This window comes from Salvelinus alpinus, chromosome 37 (assembly GCF_045679555.1).
Source record: "Salvelinus alpinus chromosome 37, SLU_Salpinus.1, whole genome shotgun sequence".
Classification (NCBI taxonomy): Eukaryota; Metazoa; Chordata; class Actinopteri; order Salmoniformes; family Salmonidae; genus Salvelinus; species Salvelinus alpinus.
Genome location: NC_092122.1, coordinates 15,531,152 through 15,552,731, shown reverse-complemented (window position 1 = coordinate 15,552,731; position 21,580 = coordinate 15,531,152). Strand labels below are relative to the sequence as shown.

Genomic DNA, 21,580 nt, shown 5'->3' with positions numbered 1-21,580 from the left:
CCTGTTCCTCCAATCGGGACGTTCCATGCTACGAGATGTGAATCAGGGTACCTCCGATCCCATTCCTCCTGTCGGAACGTTCCATGCTATGAGATGTGAATCAGGGTACCTCCGATCCCATTCCTCCTGTCGGGACGTTCCATGCTACGAGATGTGAATCTGGGTACCTCCAATCCCATTCCTCCTGTCGGGACGTTCCATGCTACGAGATGTGATGTACTGTATGTGAAGGAGATGAATATTGATCTAGTTGGACAGATCATCCAGTGATCGCTGGCCCTGGGAGAGACAGGACTTATGGTCCCATGTAGAGCCTCAACCAGCTGGAGAAGGGGATCTAAGAGGGGATCCCCAGGGCCCACGCCGGGACTAGGAGCTATAATCAGGGGAACGTTAGTGAGAATCTGCCCATGTTTCACTAGCTGACAGCTGGGTAGCAGCGAAGCAGGCCTCCCTGAGAGATGTGTAGGAGAGATGAGCTGGCGCTGTATATTGTGTATTGATTAGGAGGCATTTGGAGCGGGGGTGTAGGGTGTGTGTGCCCACGCTCTGGTGAACGTTAACAGGATTACAGGGTGGGGTCTAAACTCTGTCTCTGAACAACAGACGAGAGGTAGGAGGAGAGACTCACCAAACAGGGAGACATGGAGCCCTGACGATGGAAGGAAAACACACACCGAAGAAACAGCACTATACATCCTCTAACATTCATTTTGATCTATAAACAACTTATACATGCAGATCTGTCAATTATTCAGGCATATGTCTGCTACCTGTGTGTGTGTGTGTGTGTATGTGTGTGTGTGTGTGTGTGTGTGTGTGTGTGTGTGTGTGTGTGTGTGTGTGTGTGTGTGTGTGTGTGTGTGTGTGTGTGTGTGTGTGTGTGTGTGTGTGTGTGTGTGTGTGTGTGTGTGTGTGTGTGTGTGTGTGTGTGTGTGTGTGTGTGTGTGTGTGTGTGTGTGTGTGTGTGTGTGCTCGCCAGCAGCAGTGTGGTTGTCAGCTGATTCCCCCGGTTCAAAGGCACATCAGTAATAATAGAAAGAGATCTCATCAGAGGAGGAGCTCAATGGCTTGCTTACATAACCTCTCTCTCTCTCTCTCCTGTATCTTCCTGCTGTCCTCTTTAGTTTTTTTGACTTGAGGGGAAGAGGAATAGGACAGTCTTCAAATCAAAGCCTGCTGTTTAATTCTGTCTTCCTTCCTTCTCCCTCAAAGCCAGCTTGTTTTCCTGTTTTACCACATATTTGCTGGATGAGAAGACAGAACAGGCTCCCCTGTTTTAAGAGTTGTCTCTGTCTCTCTCCTGTTCTACATACAACCTGTCTGCTAGCTCCCTGTGCCTTCAGAGAAGCCAACAGAATCCCCCTGATATGTAGAAGGAAAAAAACAAGAAAACTAATCCACCCTGCCTGCCTGTCGGTCGTCACTATTTCAATGCATTTCATCATTTAAAAGTCGGGTTAGTTCTATCATAAGAAGCTGTCGCACAACACACATCCCATTCAGAATACAGTGTAACCAATGAAAGGCTTTGGTTAGGAGGGCCTGGTGTGACTGATAGGGATCTGGGCTGTGATGGCATTGGGAGGAGGTTGAAGGTTGAAGGTTTTAAATGGCTGCTTTGTTCCATTGTGTTTCTTTGTCTTGTCTGTTTTGACGTCGTCTCTGTGAAGAGATCGAGGGCTCAGAGAGAGAGAGAGAGAGAGAGAGGGAGAGGGAGAGAGAGACAAGGCCAGGGCATAGGTAATTATATTCTAGTCATGTAAAACGGAGCAGGCCTCAGACACGCCAGACAAAGTTATCATCGTTTCTCACCCGTTAGCGCAGAGCTCACTCTCTCGTCTCCTCCCAGTGAAAACAGTCTCCGGGGGAAATAGCAGCACTTGTTTTTCTGTCCGGCTGTAAAAACCTATTTCTGTGTGCAGATGAGACTGGCAGGAAAGAGGGAAGGCTTTTAGGGTGGAAAGGTCGACATGTTCTTTCCTAATGGCCTTATTTGATGGCTTGTCTTTCTGTTGTGCTCACGTACTCAGTGCGTGCGTGCGTGCGTGCATGCGTGCGTGTGTTGACTAAAAGTTGTGGCGTCCTCCCTCACCTTGAGTCTCCAGCAGGAGAGGAGAAGGGAGGGACTGTGTCTGTGTGACATGATTGATGGGTATATTCTGAGAGCATCCTCGTCTGCAGGATGCCTGAGGACTGAAGATGAGGAGGAGGACGCAGAGTTTGGTGTGTGTTTGTGTATGATAATGTCCCATACGTAAGATGGCGAATGAGTTCCGGAGTATTTGTACGTGTGCACGGGTGAATGCATGGCTGGATGTGTGTCTGTCCTTCTCCCAGCCTATTGAGAGGAGAGGCTGAATAGGAGAGGTAGGAGTCCTTCAGTAGCCCAGTCACGCTCCACCCCACTCCAGACACACTTAATGGTTAATCATCCTCAACCATCCATGCTTCCCTCTCCCTTCCTCTCTTCTGCATCCCCCCTCCACAGCAACTAAATTAACTGTAGTAATAGTTCTACCTGAGTAAGTCACCTGCTCTGTTCCACTGGTTGTTTACCCTCGTTGTGAAGGGAGAGATCAGCTGAGCTTAGATGGCTTTTGAACAGCATTGCTTTTGGACAAACACAACTCCCTTAGCTTTCCTGAAGAACTTAAAGGGCAACTCCACCACTTTTCAACCTCATTTGCATTATCTTCAGCACAATACCGTTGTCTACATATCTGAAAATGGCACATTTCTATGTTTTGTAGAAAAAGTATGAAGTAAAAACGTACTACTTGATGACTCAACAAAAGTTAAACAGTGAAGTTAAACAGTGAAGTTAAACAGTGAAGTTAAACAGTGAAGTTAAACAGTGAAGTTAAACAGTGAAGTTAAACAGTGAAGTTAAACAAAAGTTAAACAGTGAAGTTAACCTTTCTAGGACACACGTTCCGCTAGCGGAACCCTTGACAACATTCTGCTTAAAAGGCAGCACGCGAAATTCAAAAATATTTTTCCGAAATATGTAACTTTCACACATTAACATGTCCAATACAGCAAATGAAAGCTAAACATCTTGTTAATCTACCCATCGTGTCCGATAAAAAAAAAAAAATGCTTTACAGCAAAAACACAACATATGATTATGTTAGATCACCGCCAAGTCCAAAAAACACACAGCTATTTTCCCAGCCAAAGATAGGAGTCACAAAAAGCAGAAATAGAGATAAAATTAATCACTAACCTGTTTTGTTCGATAATGTGCATATTTATATCCAAAAATCTCAGTTTACATTGGCGTCATGTTCAAAAATGCCTCAAAAATATCCGGAGAAATTGCAGAGAGCCACATCAAATAACAGAAATACTCATCATAAACGTTGATGAAAGATACATGTTTTACTTAGATTTAAAGATACGCTTGTTCTTAATGCAACCGCTGTGTCAGATTTTTAAAAGACTTTATAGAAAAAGCACACCATGCAATAATCTGAGACGGCGCACAAAATTTCTCCGCCATGTTGGAGTCAACAGAAATACGAAATTACATCATAAATATTCCCTTACCTTTGATGATCTTCATCAGAATGCTCTCCCAGGAATCCTAGTTCCACAATAAATTGTTGTTTTGTTCGATAATGTCCATTATTTATGTCCAAGTAGCTACTTTTGCTAGCACGTTTAGTACACATGTCCAAACGCTCGCGCAGGTCCAGGCGAACTCGGACGGAAACTTCAAAAAGTTATATTACAGGTCGAATAAACTTGTCAAACTAAGTACAGAATCAATCTTCAGGATGTTGTTATCATAAATATTGAATAACGTTCCAACCGGAGAATTCCTTTGTGTCTACAGAAGTAATGGAACGCAAGTCGATATCATGCGGATGGCGCGTGACCAGGACCTGGCACTCTGCCAGACCACTGACTCAAACAGTTCCCATCCGGCCCCACATCACAATAGAAGCTTCATTCAACGTTCTACAGACTGTTGACATCTAGTGGAAGGCGTAGGAAGTGCAAACAGATCCATATCTCACTGGGATTTTAATAGGCGATGAGTTGAAAATCGACCAGCCTCAGAATTCTCACTTCCTGTTTGGATTTTTTCTCAGGTTTTTGCCTGCCATATGAGTTCTGTTATACTCACAGACATCATTCAAACAGTTTTAGAAACTTCAGAGTGTTTTTTATCCAATACTACTAATAATATGCATATATTAGCATCTGGGACAGAGTAGGAGGCAGTTCACTCTGGGCACGCTATTCATCCAAAGTGAAAATGCTGCCCCCATCCCTAAAAAGTTAAACAAAAGTTATACAGTGATTTTTAAAATGGTTGCGTTGATATGGGGAGAAATAAAATACCCTACCTCTGGCTAAAAACTCATTGCTGGTTTTGAAAATCACCTTTTTTTACTTTTAATCCTACCCTGGGATGTCATAGAGAAGCATTTTTTTTTTTTTACTTTCAGCATATCTTTTTAACCATAATATTCACAATCAGTAGTTCAAACAAGTTGGAAAATTCATTATCTCCAAACCAGTGTCTAAATACATTATGTGAAAACTGCGTGTTTCTATGATGATATTGATTGTGTTAGTTATTAGGTCCTTGGTAAATGCCAGAACAGCAACCTTTCTCCTTCAATTATTATTTTTTTTAAATATTCAGTTCAAATTAACGGTGTGCTCATTTCCAGGGGCGACAGTGGCGGCGGAGTAAAACCTAGGCCTAAGGGCATACTTTTGATAACTCCACTCCTTATTTTGAGGGGTCAAGTACAGCAGCATAGAAGGGGAACGTGTCTGTAGGATTAGTAGTCCAAATGGCCCACCATCATCAGACAGCCCTGATCAGAGCCCCTCTGCTCAGCCCAAAAGACTTCCCTCACTTCCTCCTCCACAGGTTACCATGGAAACTATCTCCCTTCACAGTGAGACTGGAGCAGAGACAGAGACATTAGCTATGATTCCATTAACTTGTCCAGTGATTTTTTTGGTCGACATTTAGAAAGTTTGCATTGAAAATAAATGTGACAATTGCCCACTGCGGTGCGTTTCCATTTAACTATCTTGTGTCGATAAAAACAGCTTGACGTAATGACGTCACACCTAAAAAAGAAACCTGCAGTGTCGATTAGAATTGAAGTAGTTGAAGTGTTTCCAAATTGCTCATTAATAAATTGCCGACAGTCTGTATGCTCTCCCACCTATCAGTGTCCTGTCGCAGGTAGCTCGCGAGAGCCAGCATGAATGGAATGCAAGAATTGACTAATATTTGCCATATTCGTATAATTCTCATGTGCCAACATAGCACCACCGTCTGTGCCATAGTTAAATTTGCACTCCTGTAGATCTGAAGTCATTGGATGGTGAAACTTCCATCCAGCCAACCAGAAAAGCAAGGCGATTCAGGCATTCTAGAACGTCTTTGTCCTGCAAAGAAAACATTTATTTTTATATATATTTTTATTTTTATTTTAGACTGTCGGCACCCCAACCTACAGGCGGTAAATGGATCTGATTAATTTGATTCAATGTGATTCAATCTTTGAGGACTGCAACAATAGAAATACTATTTAATAGTTACTGACAAAGATGGCGCCGACAGAGATGGCCGCCTCACTTCGCGTTCCTAGGAAACTATGCAGTATTTAGTTTTTTTATGTGTTATTTCTTACATTGTTACCCCAAGTAATCTTAGGTTTTATTACATACAGTCGGGAGGAACTATTGGATATAAGAGCAACGTCAACTCACCAACATTACGACCAGGAATACGACTTTCCCGAAGCGAATCCTCTGTTTGGTCCACCACCCAGGACAATGGATCTGATCCCAGCCGGCGACCCAAAACAACGACGCCGTAGAAGGGGCAGACGGAGCGTTCTTCTGGTCAGGCTCCGTAGACGGGCACATCGCGCACCGCTCCCGAGCATACTACTCGCCAATGTCAAGTCTCTTGACAACAAGGTAGACGAAATCCGTGCACGCTATCGGAGTCGGTACAGCCAGCTGGTTTCTGAACGCATCGCACCGACAGAAACAAGCATCTTTCTGGTAAGAAGAAGGGCGGGGGTGTATGCCTTATGATTAACGAGACGTGGTGTGATCATAACAACATACAGGAACTCAAGTTCTTCTGTTCACCTGACTTAGAATTCCTCACAATCAAATGCCGACCGCATTATCTACCTAGAGAATTATCTTCGATTATAATCACAGCCGCATATATCCCCCCCAAGCAGACACACCGATGGCCCTGAACGAACTTCATTTGACTCTATGTAAACTGGAAACCACATATCCTGAGGCTGCATTTATTGTAGCTGGGGATTTTAACAAGGCTAATCTGAAAACAAGGCTCCCTAAATTCTATCAGCATATCGATTGCGCGACCCGGGCTGGCAAAACCCTAGATCATTGTTATTCTAACTTCCGCAACGCATATAATGCCCTCCCCCGCCCTCCTTTCGGAAAAGCTGACCACGACTCCATTTTGTTGCTTCCAGCCTATAGACAGAAACTAAAACAGGAAGCTCCCGCCCTCAGGTCTGTTCAACGCTGGTCCGACCAAACGGATTCCTTGCTTCAAGATTGCTTCGATCACATGGACTGGGATATGTTCCGCATTGCGGCGAACAACAACATTGACGAATACGCTGAGTCGCGGGTTTATTAGCAAGTGCATCGGCGATGTCGTACCCACAGCGTCTATTAAAACATTCCCAAACCAGAAACCGTGGATTGATGGCAGCATTCGCGCAAAACTGAATGCGCGAACCACTGCTTTTAATCAGGGCAAGGGGACCGGAAACATGACCGAATACAAACAGTGTAGCTATTCCCTCCGCAAGGCAATCAAACAAGCTAAGCGTCAGTATAGAGACAAAGTAGAGTCGCAATTCAACGGCTCAGACACGAGAGGTATGTGGCATTGTCTACAGTCAATCACGAACTATAAAAGGAAAACCAGCCCCGTCGCGGACAAGGATGTCTTGCTCCCAGACAGACTAAACAACTTCTTTGCTCACTTTGAGGACAATACAGTGCCACTGACACGGCCCGCTACCAAAACCTGCGGGCTCTCCTTCACTGCAGCCGACGTGAGCAAAACATTTAAACGTGTCAACCCTCGCAAGGCTGCAGGCCCAGACGGCATCCACAGCCGCGTCCTCGGAGCATGCGCAGACCAGCTGGCTGGTGTGTTTACGGACATATTCAATCAATCCTTATCCCAGTCTGCTGTTCCCACATGCTTCAAGAGGGCCACCATTGTTCCTGTTCCCAAGAAAGCTAAGGTAACTGAGCTAAATGACTACCCGCCCCGTAGCACTCACTTCCGTCATCATGAAGTGCTTTGAGAGACTAGTCAAGGACCATATCACCTCCACCCTACCTGACACCCTAGACCCACTCCAATTTGCTTACCGCCCCAATAGTCCACAGACGACGCAATCGCAATCACACTGCACACTGCCATAACCCATCTGGACAAGAGGAATACCTATGTGAGAATGCTGTTCATCGACTACAGCTTAGCATTTAACACCATAGTATCCTCCAAACTCGTCATCAAGCTCGAGACCCTGGGTCTCGACCCCGCCCTGTGCAACTGGGTCCTGGACTTCCTAACGGGCCGCCCCCAGGTGGTGAGGGTAGGTAACAACATCTCCACCCCGCTGATCCTCAACACTGGGGCCCCACAAGGGTGCGTTCTCAGCCCTCTCCTGTACTCCCTGTTCACCCACGACTGCGTGGCCATGCACACCTCCAACTCAATCATCAAGTCTGCAGACTACACTACAGTGGTAGTCTTGATTACCAACAACGACTAGACGGTCTACAGGGAGGAGGTGAGTGCCCTTGGAGTGTGGTGTCAGGAAAATAACCTCACACTCAACGTCAACAAAACAAAGGAGATGATCGTGGACTTCAGGAAACAGCAGAGTGAGCACCCCCCTATCCACATCAATGGGACAGTAGCGGAGAGGGTAGAAAGTTTTAAGTTTCTCGGCGTACACATCATGGACAAACTGAAATGGTCCAACCACACAGACAGCGTGGTGAAGAAGGCGCAAGAAATTTGGCTTGTCACCAAAATCACTCACAAACTTTTACAGATGCACAATCGAGAGCATCCTGTCGGGCTGTATCACCGCCTGGCAAGGCAATTGCTCCGCCCATAACCGTAAGGCTCTCCAGAGGGTAGTGAGGTCTGCACAACGCATCACCGGGGGCAAACTACCTGCCCTCCAGGACACCTACACCACCCGATGTCACAGGAAGGCCATACAGATCATCAAGGACAACAACCACCTGAGCCACTGCCTGTTCACCCCGCTATCATCCAGAAGGCGAGGTCAGTACAGGTGCATCAAAGCGGGGACCGAGAGACTGAAAATCAACTTCTATCTCAAGGCCATCAGACTGTTAAACAGCCATCACTAACATTGAGTGGCTGCTGCCAACATACTGACTCAACTCCAGCCACTTTTGGAAATGGAAAAATTGGAATTGGAAATTTGGAAATGGAAAAATGGATATAATAAATGTATCACTAGCCACTTTAAACAATGCCACTTTTATATGTTTACATACCCTACATTACTCATCTCATATGTATATACTGTACTCTATACCATCTACTGCATCTTGCCTATGCCATTCTGTACCATCACTCATTCATATATATATATATTTTGTTTTTATGTACATATTCTTATTCATTCCTTTACACTTGTGTGTATAAGGTAATTGTTGTGAAATTGTTAGGTTAGATTACTCGTTGGATATTACTGCAATGTCGAAACTAGAAGCACAAGCATTTCGCTACACTCGCATTAACACCTGCTAACCATGTGTATGTGACAAATACAATTTGATTTGATTTATTTATGCCTATTAATAGCCATTGTCAACTTCCCTCCTGGTTATTTTGCTCACAACTCACTGTCACTCTGTTTACAAATTAGGCCATCTTATGAATTTAGTACAGAAAAATAATTTGTTTGCAAATGCTGGGGCCATGACATCACGGGCCCCGCGTACCTTAAAAAAGATTCCGCTATACTAATTTATTGGAAAAACAGTTTCCATCATCATTTGTCACAATAAAGTTACACAAAAGACAAATTCACCATGTCGAACGGAAACAAATGTTGTCAATCTTTAGAAAATGTCTCCTATATCTGTTGTTTCCATTACACGTGTTGCAATTACATTTTTTGCAACATTGCTTTTGTCGAATAAACCTAGGTCAATGGAATCCTGCCTATTGTAAGGAGAAGGTTTACTTGAGGTCCTTCAAGGTCTTCTTTCTTAAGACTTGTTTCAGTTTATGACTCTGTTTAAGACGGATACTGTGTGCTGTTGTGACTCAGCTGGACTGGAGCTGTCATGTTAATATACAGTATATCTCAGTGTGTCAGGGGCTATATAGATGTCCTCTGTTCCATCTGGCAACCACCTCATCAAGGAAAGAGAATAAACCCAGCAAACCACTTCTTCCTCCTGCTCCTCCTCCTCCTCCTCATTCTCAGCAGCAGTTTGACTGATATACCTCTGTCTCAGCATGGGGGTGCTATCACTGTGACAACACACACTAGTTCAATTCCCATTTTCCTTTTTCGTTTAGTGGCTCCCGTCTTAGTTGCTCTCTCCTCAGTCCATTCCAAAACAACGATAGCTGTTTGGAGAGTGAATCAAGTGAAGTGGAGATTATAGAGAATTGTGGGGGATCAGACCTGGCGAGACTATTCTAGAAAACACTTCAAATGAGGGCTTCAAAACAGAGGCCTAAGGGCATAACTTTGCTAACTCCACCCCATATTTTGAGTATTGGAATAAGGCCCTTGGGATGTTTACACACCTGACGCTCAGTGGGAATACCCTGGAGAGATACTCAGCGAGTGGAGGAAAACGTTTAGATGTATTGGTCTCCTGTCTATGCAGGCACCAGTGGGAAGGAGGTGCGACATCAGAGACGAAACAGCCCCATGTGCTGCAGGTGACCTGAATTCCCTTCAGCCAGCTCCTCTCCCGAAGAAAGGAAAAGGGAAAGCAGGGCAACATGGGTAACATGGGCTGTTCCTCTCCTCAGACAGAATTAGAAAGGCCAGATGAAATATGCATGAGCATGAAACTTTACTTCAAAAAGTCCCTCTGTACGAGTGCATTTTAAAGTGTTTTCCTTTAGAGCTCTTCAAACAGGGAGAGAGGAGCGGACAGGAGAGGAGAGGATGGCCGAACGGGGAATGAGAGAGGAGAGAGTGAAAGAAGGGGGAGAGCTTAGAGAATCCCCCTGCTGAAAGCAAAATGGGATAAACCAAAGGAACATTTACTGAGGCCTAGCCTACTGATGTCGACATTTCTCAGACTGCATGGAAAACCCTGTGGGAAAACCCATTGTTTTATTTCAACACTCAGTCTCTTTGCTCTATACCAGTGGTTCCCAAACTTTTTATAGTCCCGTACCCCTTCAAACATTCAACCTCCAGCTGCGTACCCCCTCTAGCACCAGGGTCAGCGCACTCTCAAATGTTGTTTTTTCTGTCTTTGTAAGCCTGCCACACACACACTATACGATACATTTATTAAACATAAGAATGAGTGTGAGTTTTTGTCACAACCCGGCTCGTGGGAAGGGACAAAGAGCTCTTATAGGACCACAAATAATAATATAATAATAATCAATCATTTTTGCTCTTTATTTAGCCATCTTACATATAAAACCTTATTTGTTCATCGAAAATTGTGAATAACTCACCACAGGTTAATGAGAAGGGTGTGCTTGAATGGATGCACATAACTCTGCAATGTTGGGTTTTATTGGAGAGAGTCTGAAATCACTTTCCACACACAGTCTGTGCCTGTATTCAGTTTTAATGCTAATGAGGGACGAGAATCCACTCTCACATAGGTATGTGGTTGCAAAAGGCATCAGTGTCTTAACAATGCGATTTGCCAAGACGGGATACTCTGAGCGCAGCCCAATCCATAAAATTGGCAGTGGCTTCTGATTCAATTAAATTTTCACAGAACCGCTTGTTGCAATTTCGATGAGGCTCTCTTGTTCAGATATCGGTAAGTGGACTGGAGGCAAGGCATGAAAGTGATAACAAAATCCAGTTGTTTGTGTCATCCGTTTCGGGAAAGTACCTGCGTAATTGCACATCCAACTAACTCAGGTGCTTTGCTATATTACATTTGAAATTGTCCATAAACTTGAGTTCATTTGCACACAAAAAATCATACAATGATGGAAAGACCTGTGTGTTGTCCTTGTTAATACAGAGAGAGAAGAGCTCCAGCTTCTTAATCATAGCCTCAATTTTGTCCCGCACATTGAATATAGTTGTATAAATCCCTGTAATCCTAGATTCAAATCATTCAGGCGAGAAAAAACATCACCCAGATAGGCCAGTCGTGTGAGAAACATCATGCAAGCGGTCAGACAAGTGAAAATTATGGTTGGTAAAGAAAACTTTAAGCTCATCTCTCAATTCTTCACGCCTTGCTTTAACAAAGTTAACAATGTTCACTGTAGTGTGCAAAACGTCTTTCAAGCTGTCAGGCATTCCCTTGGCAGCAAGAGCCTTTCAGTGGATGCTGCAGTGTACACAAGTGGTGTCGGGAGCAACTACTTGCACGCGCGTTACCACTCCACTATGTCTCCCTGTCATGGCTTTTGCGTCATCAGTACAGATACCAACACATCTTGACCGCCAAAGTCCATTTGATGTCACAAAGCTGTCCAGTACTTTACAAATATTCTCTCCTGTTGTCCTGGTTTCCAGTGGTTTGCAGAAGAGGATGTCTTCCTTAATTGACCCCGCATAAACGTAATGGACATATACCAGGAGCTGTGCCAGGCCCGCCATGTCTGTTGACTCATCCAGCTGTAAAGCATAGAATTCAATGGCTTGTATGTGAAGCAGAAATTGTTTCAAAACATCTCCTGCCATGTCACTGATGCATTGTTTGATGAAGGCATTGTCTGTATTTTATTTTTTTGGGCCTGTTCCCCCAGCATTGTCCCAGCCATTTCTGAGGCAGCAGGAAGAATTAAGTCCTCCACAATACTATGGGACTTGCCTGTCCTAGCCACTCGGTAGCTCACCATATAAGATGCTTCTAGCCCCTTCTTATTAATGGTATCTGTTGCTTTTTTACATGTCTTACTACTCAAAAGTCGTCTTTATTATGCGCAAGAGTGAAGGTTTATCGAGTTGTGAGATAGTAGTTTTGCACATATAACACAGTGTGGCCGAGGAAAGGCACTACTCCCAATATAAGTGAACCCCAATCAATATAGTTCTCATCATATTTGTGCCTCTTCGATGGTCCAACGTCCCTGTCTGTTGTTCGGTGCTTTCCCGGGTAAGGGGGCAGTAGTTCTTCAGCTGCATCAGATTCACAACTGTCAGTGTCCATACTAGCTGGGCTAACAACAAATGTAGAATTACTGATGCTAGCTTTGGATGTGCTCGTGGAAGCAGAACAACTTGTGTCGTCGACAGGTGCAGGTGTAGTACTGCTGGTAGTAGCAGTAATACCAGTAGAGCTGGTAAATAGACTGTTTGAAAATTGACCGTTTTTTATTTATTATTTAAATGTGAATCACATTTTTATTTGGCGTACCCCCGACGGCATTGTCAAGGATACGCGTACCCCAGTTTGGGAATACCTGCTCTATGCCATTATAATTGTCACAAATGTAAGGTGAATTGACCTGGGACAAGGGATGTACTCTAAAACACTATACCACATTTAACACTGGAGCTCCTTCAGAAGTATCCTTCGTTAGGCTTCCTGGGAGTTGACAGCTCCTCCACAGCAGCATTTAGACTGTGTTGGCCCTATAAAGAGAGCACAAATTGTTACAGTGACAAAGTGGCCCTTCTCTTCAGCGCTGCAGGCTAATGGACAGCACAACTCTCTTTCTCTCTGTCTCTCCCAGATCCATGGAATCATTCCTCCCACGCTACTAACTGACAGGGGCTGTGACTGTGCTTAGTGGAAAGAGAGTCTTCTGGAGTTCAGCATTTAGAACACACTTACTGCACACACACAAACATACTCACTGCTGTGTGTGTGTGGGGGGGCGTGAGTGCGTGCGTGTGTGTGTGTGTGTGTGTGTGTGTGTGTGTGTAAGCGTGCTTCTGCGTGTGTTGTATGCATGTGCTCTGCACAAGACCTTTTAAGCCAGAAACAGTGACATTGAAACAACAGTAGGAATCTAGAGATATTGGCTACCTGCAGTGTGATGTTGTGTGTATCTCTGAAGCTCTGCTGAAGACACAGACAGACTGCCTGCCTGCCTAGCTCTGCTGAAGACACAGACAGACTGCCTGCCTAGCTCTGAAGCTCAGGTGGTTTTAATAGAAGGGTGTTTCATTAGACGGAGTGGTGCGTGGCAGAAATACATGGCAGGACTTTGATCTGTGTGGTGTTTTTCTGTGTGTGGAGCTCAGTGGAGGTGAGAACATGAAACAGCCTCTTTCATATTTAATGAGTGAAGATGGGGCTAAGGAAGGGAGAGGAGAGGAACACTGAGAGGAGATATTTCCTAGGGCTGTCAACCCACTCCTAGCAGACTCACATATCAGTCACAGCACATGTTAGTGAGTGTGTTTTTGTGGCTGGTGGGGGCGGGGAGTGGTGTGTGGTAGTGTGTGTGAGTAGGGGGGGGGGGCAGTGTATGTGTGTGAGTAAAATGGAGAGACATATGGCATGCATGTGCTTGTATTGTGTATGACAATGTCTCCAGAAGCCTGATTGGGTATACAAAAAAAATGTGTGTGTGCTTGAGATTGTGTGCGTGACTGTCTGTGGGATATGTGTGGGTAAGTGTGTGTGTACTTGTGATCGTGTGTGTGCTTCCCATCAGCCTCGGTACATTATCACCCCATTCTGACTGATGTTTGTGGTTAGGAGATATTATCTCCATTCTCCTGATTAGTCTTCTCTCTCTCTCTCTCTCTCTCTCTCTCTCTCTCTCTCTCTCTCTCTCTCTCTCTCTCTCTCTCTCTCTCGTCTGTCTGTCTGTCTGTCTGTCTGTCTGTCTGTCTGTCTGTCTGTCTGTCTGTCTGTCTGTCTGTCTGTCTGTCTGTCTGTCTGTCTGTCTGTCTGTCTGTCTGTCTGTCTGTCTGTCTGTCTGTCTGTCTGTCTGTCTGTCTGTCTGTCTGTCTGTCTGTCTGTCTGTCTGTCTGTCTGTCTGTCTGTCTGTCTGTCTGTCTGTCTGTCTGTCTGTCTGTCTGTCTGTCTGTCTGTCTGTCTGTCTGTCTGTCTGTCTGTCTGTCTGTCTGTCTGTCTGTCTGTCTGTCTGTCTGTCTGTCTGTCTGTCTGTCTGTCTGTCTGTCTGTCTGTCTGTCTGTCTGTCTGTCTGTCTGTCTGTCTGTCTGTCTGTCTGTCTGTCTGTCTGTCTGTCTGTCTGTCTGTCTGTCTGTCTGTCTGTCTGTCTGTCTGTCTGTCTGTCTGTCTGTCTGTCTGTCTGTCTGTCTGTCTGTCTGTCTGTCTGTCTGTCTGTCTGTCTGTCTGTCTGTCTGTCTGTCTGTCTGTCTGTCTGTCTGTCTGTCTGTCTGTCTGTCTGTCTGTCTGTCTGTCTGTCTGTCTGTCTGTCTGTCTGTCTGTCTGTCTGTCTGTCTGTCTGTCTGTCTGTGTGTGTGTCTGTCTGTCTGTCTGTCTGTCTGTCTGTCTGTCTGTCTGTCTGTCTGTCTGTCTGTCTGTCTGTCTGTCTGTCTGTCTGTCTGTCTGTCTGTCTGTCTGTCTGTCTGTCTGTCTGTCTGTCTGTCTGTCTGTCTGTCTGTCTGTCTGTCTGTCTGTCTGTCTGTCTGTCTGTCTGTCTGTCTGTCTGTCTGTCTGTCTGTCTGTCTGTCTGTCTGTCTGTCTGTCTGTCTGTCTGTCTGTCTGTCTGTCTGTCTGTCTGTCTGTCTGTCTGTCTGTCTGTCTGTCTGTCTGTCTGTCTGTCTGTCTGTCTGTCTGTCTGTCTGTCTGTGAGTGATTATAGCAGCTCTCACTCTGGACCAGTCTCAGTACCACCACACTGGTCACAACCTCATAGCCTTAAATGGAATCAGGCTCAGGCCGGCTGTCAATGCACCAGTCCCCCTGGTCAGTGTGGTGTGACGAGGGAGAAAGAGAGAGGCAGAACAATCCTGTCAGACATGAATGATGGGAGGGGGTTGGGGAGAGATCCACTTTGATCACTAAGTACAAGCACAGTGTGCTGAACCTACTGTATACCCCTGGTGAAATAGAGAGGGAGGGAGGCTGATCAAACAATTCCCTGATGAAGATGCACTTGGAGTGGAGGTTGGGTTAGTGACCTCCGTAGTGTGAGTCAGCTTTAGCCCAAGTACTAAGCCATATAGATAGAGTTACTTTCAGCCATATTGAGTGTACCCACGAGTGTTCCAGTAAAGTTGATGTGGTGTGAGGGGCTTTACCGTTCTAGTAATTTTATGTCTATGGACGCAGCTCCCTCCACTCTCCATATTGGGAGTTACAAATCAGTTTCACATTGAGTTTCACATTGAGTTTTCATGAAGTGTCAAGTTGTCCCCAGAAATAAAGGAACATAAAATTAAGAAATTCAACCAAGACAAAAAAGACAAGGCCGAGGACAAAGTCTACTTCTGGAGAAACTCTGATAAAATAGGTCCTGCTCCTCCTCTCCATGACAGACGCAGGAGGGATGGCGCTCACTTCTATCCTCTCCGTCTGACCAACGCTCTACAACCAGCGCCTCATCCGCGTTCAGTGCCAGTATTTTATCTCTATCATTGAATCTCTTGATCCTCTCCCTGAAAACACTTTGTTAGTTACTTTTGATGTTGAGTCGTTATACACGAATATTCCACACGAGGGCGGTATTGAAGCTATGGAACATTTTCTTCTGCAACGTGACCCTAATAAACTACCTTCCAGTGCCTGCATTATAACATTGGCTGAAATAGTACTCACACACGACTGCTTCATGTTTCTAAACGATTTCTTTATTCAGACGAAGGGTACTGCTATGGGATTCCCCATGGCTCCTAACTATGCTCATTTGTATGTGGGTTACATGGAGAAACAGTCCATTTTCATCCTCTTTCAATCCTCTCAATCAATTTTTGTTCTATGGAGAAAACAGCTCCAGGCATTCCATGCTTTTCTTAACTCTTGTTCTGAGCATCTGAGATTTACTATGCAATCTGACACACGTCAAATTAGTTTCCTTGATCTTCTGATCTTGTGTGAGGATAATGTTCTATACGTTGATCTTCACAGGAAACCTACTGATCGTAACAGTTTGTTTAGGGCTGATAGTTGTCACCCGCTTCCCTTGAAAAGCAGTTTGCCCTACAGCCAATTCTGTTGAATCAAAAGAATTTGCAAAAAACAATCAGATTTTGACAGAAATATATCTGAGACTCAAAGAAAATTCAAGGAGAGGAGGTACAAAAATTGTCAAATTAATACTGCCATTGAGAAAATTCAAAACAAACCGAGACATGACCTTTTTCAAGGACAGTCTCGCAAAAAGAAGCATTCTTGCTTTCTAACTGCCCTCTATTCAAAATGCTCTGAACAAATTAATGGAATCGTTCACAAACATTGGCACATTCTAAGATCCGATGACAGTATCGGTAATGTGTTTTCGGACCCTCCCTTGGTCGTATTCTCGCGGGGCAGAGATCTCAGAGAACAACCGGTAAACTCTGATTTACCACCCCAAGATATTCCTGCACAACGTCTATTTGCGGCCCTACTGGATGGAAACTACAAGTGTAATGGCTGTGCTCAATGCAATGGCACTTATAAATTTAGATCCTTCTAACACCCCCAAACAGGGAAACAGATCCCAATAAAAGGTGTTATCACGTGCTCCACTAAGGCAGTTTTTTTATCTTATAACTTGTCCTTGTGGTAATTACAAAGTGCGAATTAAAAGTATGAATCTCGGAGCATCGTAGCACTATTAGGTGCAAAAACTCGACTTACCCAGTTGCGGCCCACTTTTTGAAAGCAAACCACTCGATTTCGTCCTTACGTTATATCGGCATCGAACATGTCACCCTCCCTAGGAGAGGGGGTGACCTCGACAATTTATTGTTTAAACGAGAGGCTGCCTGGATCTTTAATTTAAACACCCTTCCTCCCTTCAGTCTCAACGTAGACTTTGACCTGAAGCCATTCTTGTGATTTTTGTGACTTTGCCATTGTAAATGTTTGTAGTCCTATGTGGCCGAATTGTATCTAGGATCGTATGCTATCCAATCATGTTTTTGGTATGTTATTTTTATATTTTTATATATGTTTATATTAACCAATGATATCAGGCCACACCCGGCCATGATTACAGACACCTGTGTGTGTCCTTTGACACTATATAAACTAGTCACCCCATAGTGTTTGTCATTATACCCGGATGAAGACAGCTTGTCTGTCGAAACGTTGGTTATTAAGTTATTGCATCTGAGCTCCTCGAGTGTGCGGCACTCCTTTAAATTTCCTAGGCCTAGTCAGGGTGGCAGGTAGCCTAGTGGTTAGAGCGGTGGACTAGTAACCGAAAGGTTGTAAGATCGAATCCCCGAGCTGACAAAGTAAAAATCTGTCGTTCTGCCCCTGAACAAGGGCTGTCATTGAAAATAATAATTTGTTCTCAACTGACTTGCCTAGTTAAATAAATATCATATCTGTATTTAGAACTAGGCTTGGTCGGTAAACCGTATATACTGGGCTATTTGGAAATAACCACAGGAGAGTTTTTCAATACTGTAGAAACGACTTCTTTGATGTATTTTGTTATACATATTTACAGTGACTTTTTACCTTTTTTTAATTTTTATTTACCACCTTTTTCTCCCCAATTTTCGATCTGGTCTCATCGCTGCAACTCCCCAATGAGCTCGGGAGAGGAGAAGGTGGAGTCATGCGTCCTCCGAAACATGACCCGCCCATCCGCTCTCCTTAACATTCGCTAGCTTAACCCGGAAGCCAGCCGCACCAATGTGTTGGAGGAAACACCGTTCAACTGGCGACCGGGTTCAGCCCACAGGCAAGTAAAGCCTCACCAGCCAAACCCTCCCCTAACCCGGACGACTCTGGGACAATTGTGCGCCATCCTATGGGACTCCCGGCCACAACCGGTTGTGGCACAGCCCGAATGAATCCGGGTCTGTAGTAACGCCTCTAGCACTGCGATGCAGTGCCTTAGACTGCTGTGCCACTCGGGAGGCCCTACCTCAACTTTTTAAATGATGAGTCACTCACTATTGTGCAGCCCTCACTAGGTGATCTATATACTGATATATGTAGTTACACTATGGAATGCACAACTAAATGTTTGCCAGCTAGATATCTAATAACTATAAAGTTAACTTTCTAAAATGTGCTAAAGCTGTGCAGTTGTGCATTTGATTTGCTAACTTAGTAGCTGGTTATCTAGCTAGCTAGCTAAGTGGTTAGCTTCTTGCAATCAAGTTCCTCTTGGTAACAGCAGATAATTCCCTCCTTGATCAAGAGACAGCATTTGTTTTGTGCGTGCAGCAAACTTTGAGTAGCATTTTTGAGTTACTTGTATAACTTTATCAGATGGGATGTCTATCCTGCAAATAGCTTATGTCAGAGACTGTATAAAATTGTTAGCATTTAGCTAGCATTCGCTATTGGATTTTACATGTACTTGTTAGCATTGCTAACCTTTGAATTGAGATTAGTGTTCATTGCCGGTATTATCGAATATCTCGGGATGGAACAAGGTCAGTATGAAGGTATGACACCCTGGATACCGCTCAAGCCTATTTATAACACTTCTCATGATGCCACATTGGTGGCTCATCATATCAGAGTAGATACAATGTGTAGGAACACCTGCACCATCAACACCGACATGACGGAAGTTATGACATTCTACGTTCCACTCAAAGGTTTATTTTGGTCCACGACAGTTGACAGCTACTGTGTTAGATCCACAGTCAGTCTATTCTGAGACCCCACTGTAATGGTGTAATGTGTTCCAGTTAAATATTGTGTGGGCTAAGTGGCCCAGGAGCTATGTACGTGCTCCAGATACAAACATTTAAACTATATCCAAACATCGCTGGCATCATAACTGAATATTTACAAAATAGAAAGGATGGCAGGACATGAATATTTAAAATCACCCCAATTCAAACCACTCCATCTATCAGTGTGTTTGGTGTAGTGTGAGAGTTCAGGAGATGGTTGGGGTAGACCTGTGGGTCCATATTGACATTGATTTTAAGTAACCTTTGGTCCGCTGCTTGATAAACAGCCATTCTCCTTCACACTCGTGAATTTTGGATCTGAATTTTGATTGCAAATGCTGATGGGGGTATCATGTGTCTTGTCTCTTAAGTTTATCCAAATGTTTTGATAGTGTTTGCAAGTCTGGAGGCTCATAGACCTCACACAGTATTCAGTAACTAGCACAGTTACCATAGAGCATAATAAATCATTTTCAGATTTACCATAGTCAATTATGATTTTATAATTAACCTCAAATCCTCTGTAATAGATGACCATACAATAATGTTGTGATCTAAATTGCCTGATGAATATATTGTTCTGTGAATCGACATGCTGTCCCCCGGCCTGTTGACTTACTAGTATGTTGTTGTGCTTGTCTCTTCCACAGAGCTGCCGTACGGCTGGGAGAAGATCGATGACCCTATTTACGGAAGCTACTATGTGGAGTAAGTCTGGACCCACTGCTTTAATATTTAATTACTATTTTGATTTCCAGTGTTCCCCCGTGTTATGTTTCCACTGTCCTGTGTTAGTCAGAGTCATTAACGCTGCACAGGGCTGTGGCCAGGAGGCAGATGGTGGGTTTTTCTGCTGCTCATTTATACCTCTATCTCTGTCTGTCTGTCCATGTGGATGGGTCAGTGGGTGATTGTTTGTTAGTGTGCATGCATTTGTGAGTGTGTGTATGTTTCTGTGTCTCTGTGTGAGTGTGTAACTGTGTACCTGTGTACCTGTTTACATGCGCAAGTTTATGTGTGTGTGTGTGTGTGTGTGTGTGTGTGTGTGTGTGTGTGTGTGTGCGCGCCATCTTTGTGCGATGTGGTGCAATGGTGATGTGTCTCTGTCTTCTCTATTGAACCAAATGTACCCTTCCTATTCTGGAGGTGTCCTTTCTCCTGCTGGATGTGCACTAGTCCAGGGAGAGGAGGGGAGGTCTATTTATAGCCTGGCTGGAGAGGGAGTTTGCCTGGCTGGCCATGTTCTATTCTCTATCCCCAAGAAAGACCAGAACACTGTACCTGCCTTGCCTACACTCCCTCTCTCCCGCTGCCATGTAGAAATCCCATATCCCCAGGCAGCCACTGAGCCATTGCACGCACGCACACTAGCGCCATACCTGACCCTGCCAAGTCCAATAGTTACAAATGAAGTCAGAAGTTTACATACACCTTAGGCAAATACATTTAAACTCAGTTCTTCACAATTCCTGAAATTTAATCCTATTAAGAATTCCCTGTCTTTGGTCAGTTAGGATCACCACTTTATTTTAAGAATGTGAAATGTCAGAATAATAGTAGAGAGAATGATTTATTTCAGCTTTTATTTCTTTCATCACATTCCCAGTGGGTCAGAAGTTTACATACACTCAATTAATATTTGGTAGCATTGCCTTTAAATTGTTTAACTTGGGCCAAACGTTTCGGGTAGCCTTCCACAAGCTTCCCACAATGTTGGGTGAATTTTGGCCCATTCCTCCTGACAGAGCTGGTGTAACTGAGTCAGGTTTGTAGGCCTCCTTGCTCGCACACGTTTTTTCAGTTCTGCCCACAAATTTTCTATAGGATTGAGGTCAGGGCTTTGCGATGGCTACTCCAATACCTTGACTTTGTTGTCCTTAAGCCATTTTGCCACAACTTTGGAAGTATGCTTGGGGTCATTGTCCATTTGGAAGACCCAATTGTGACCAAGCTTTAACTTCCTGACTGATGTCTTGAGATGTTGCTTCAATATATCCACATAATTTCCCTCCCTCATGATGACATCTATTTTATGAAGTGCTCCAGTCCCTCCTGCAGCAAAGCACCCCTACAACATTATGCTGCCACCCCCGTGATTCACGGTTGGGATGGTGTTCTTTGGCTTGCAAGCCTCCTCCTTTTTCCTCCAAACATAAAGATGGTCATTATGGAAAAACAGTTCAATTTTTGTTTCTTCAGACCAGAGGACATTTCTCCAAAAAGTACAATCTTTGTCCCCATGTGCTGTTGCAAACCGTAGTCTGGCTTTTTTATGGCGGTTTTGGAGCAGTGGCCTCTTCCTTGCTGAGGGGCCTTTCAGGTTATGTCAATATAGGACTCGTTTTACTGTGGATATAGATACTTTTTGTACCTGTGTCCTCCAGCATCTTCACAAAGTCCTTTGCTGTTGTTCTGAGATTGATTTGCACTTTTTGCACCAAAGTATGTTCATCTCTAGAAGACAGAACGTGTCTCCTTCCTGAGCGGTATGACGGCTGCATGGTCCCATGGTGTTCATACTTGCGTACTATTGTTTGTACAGATGAGCGTGGTTCCTTCAGGCGTTTGGAAATTGCTCCCAAGGATGAACCAGA

At 44.3% G+C, this 21,580-nt stretch overlaps 1 protein-coding gene across 9 annotated transcripts in view; it reads left to right on the top strand.

Moving 5' to 3' along the window:
- Positions 1–21,580, top strand: part of LOC139566028 (membrane-associated guanylate kinase, WW and PDZ domain-containing protein 2-like) — a 268,774-nt gene that overhangs the window by 193,344 nt on the left and 53,850 nt on the right. For all 9 annotated transcript variants that reach the window (XM_071386857.1, XM_071386856.1, XM_071386859.1 and 6 more), the window contains exon 7: positions 19,637–19,694. In XM_071386857.1, the coding sequence (XP_071242958.1) occupies positions 19,637–19,694 (58 nt within the window). The remainder of the gene's footprint in view (positions 1–19,636; positions 19,695–21,580) is intronic.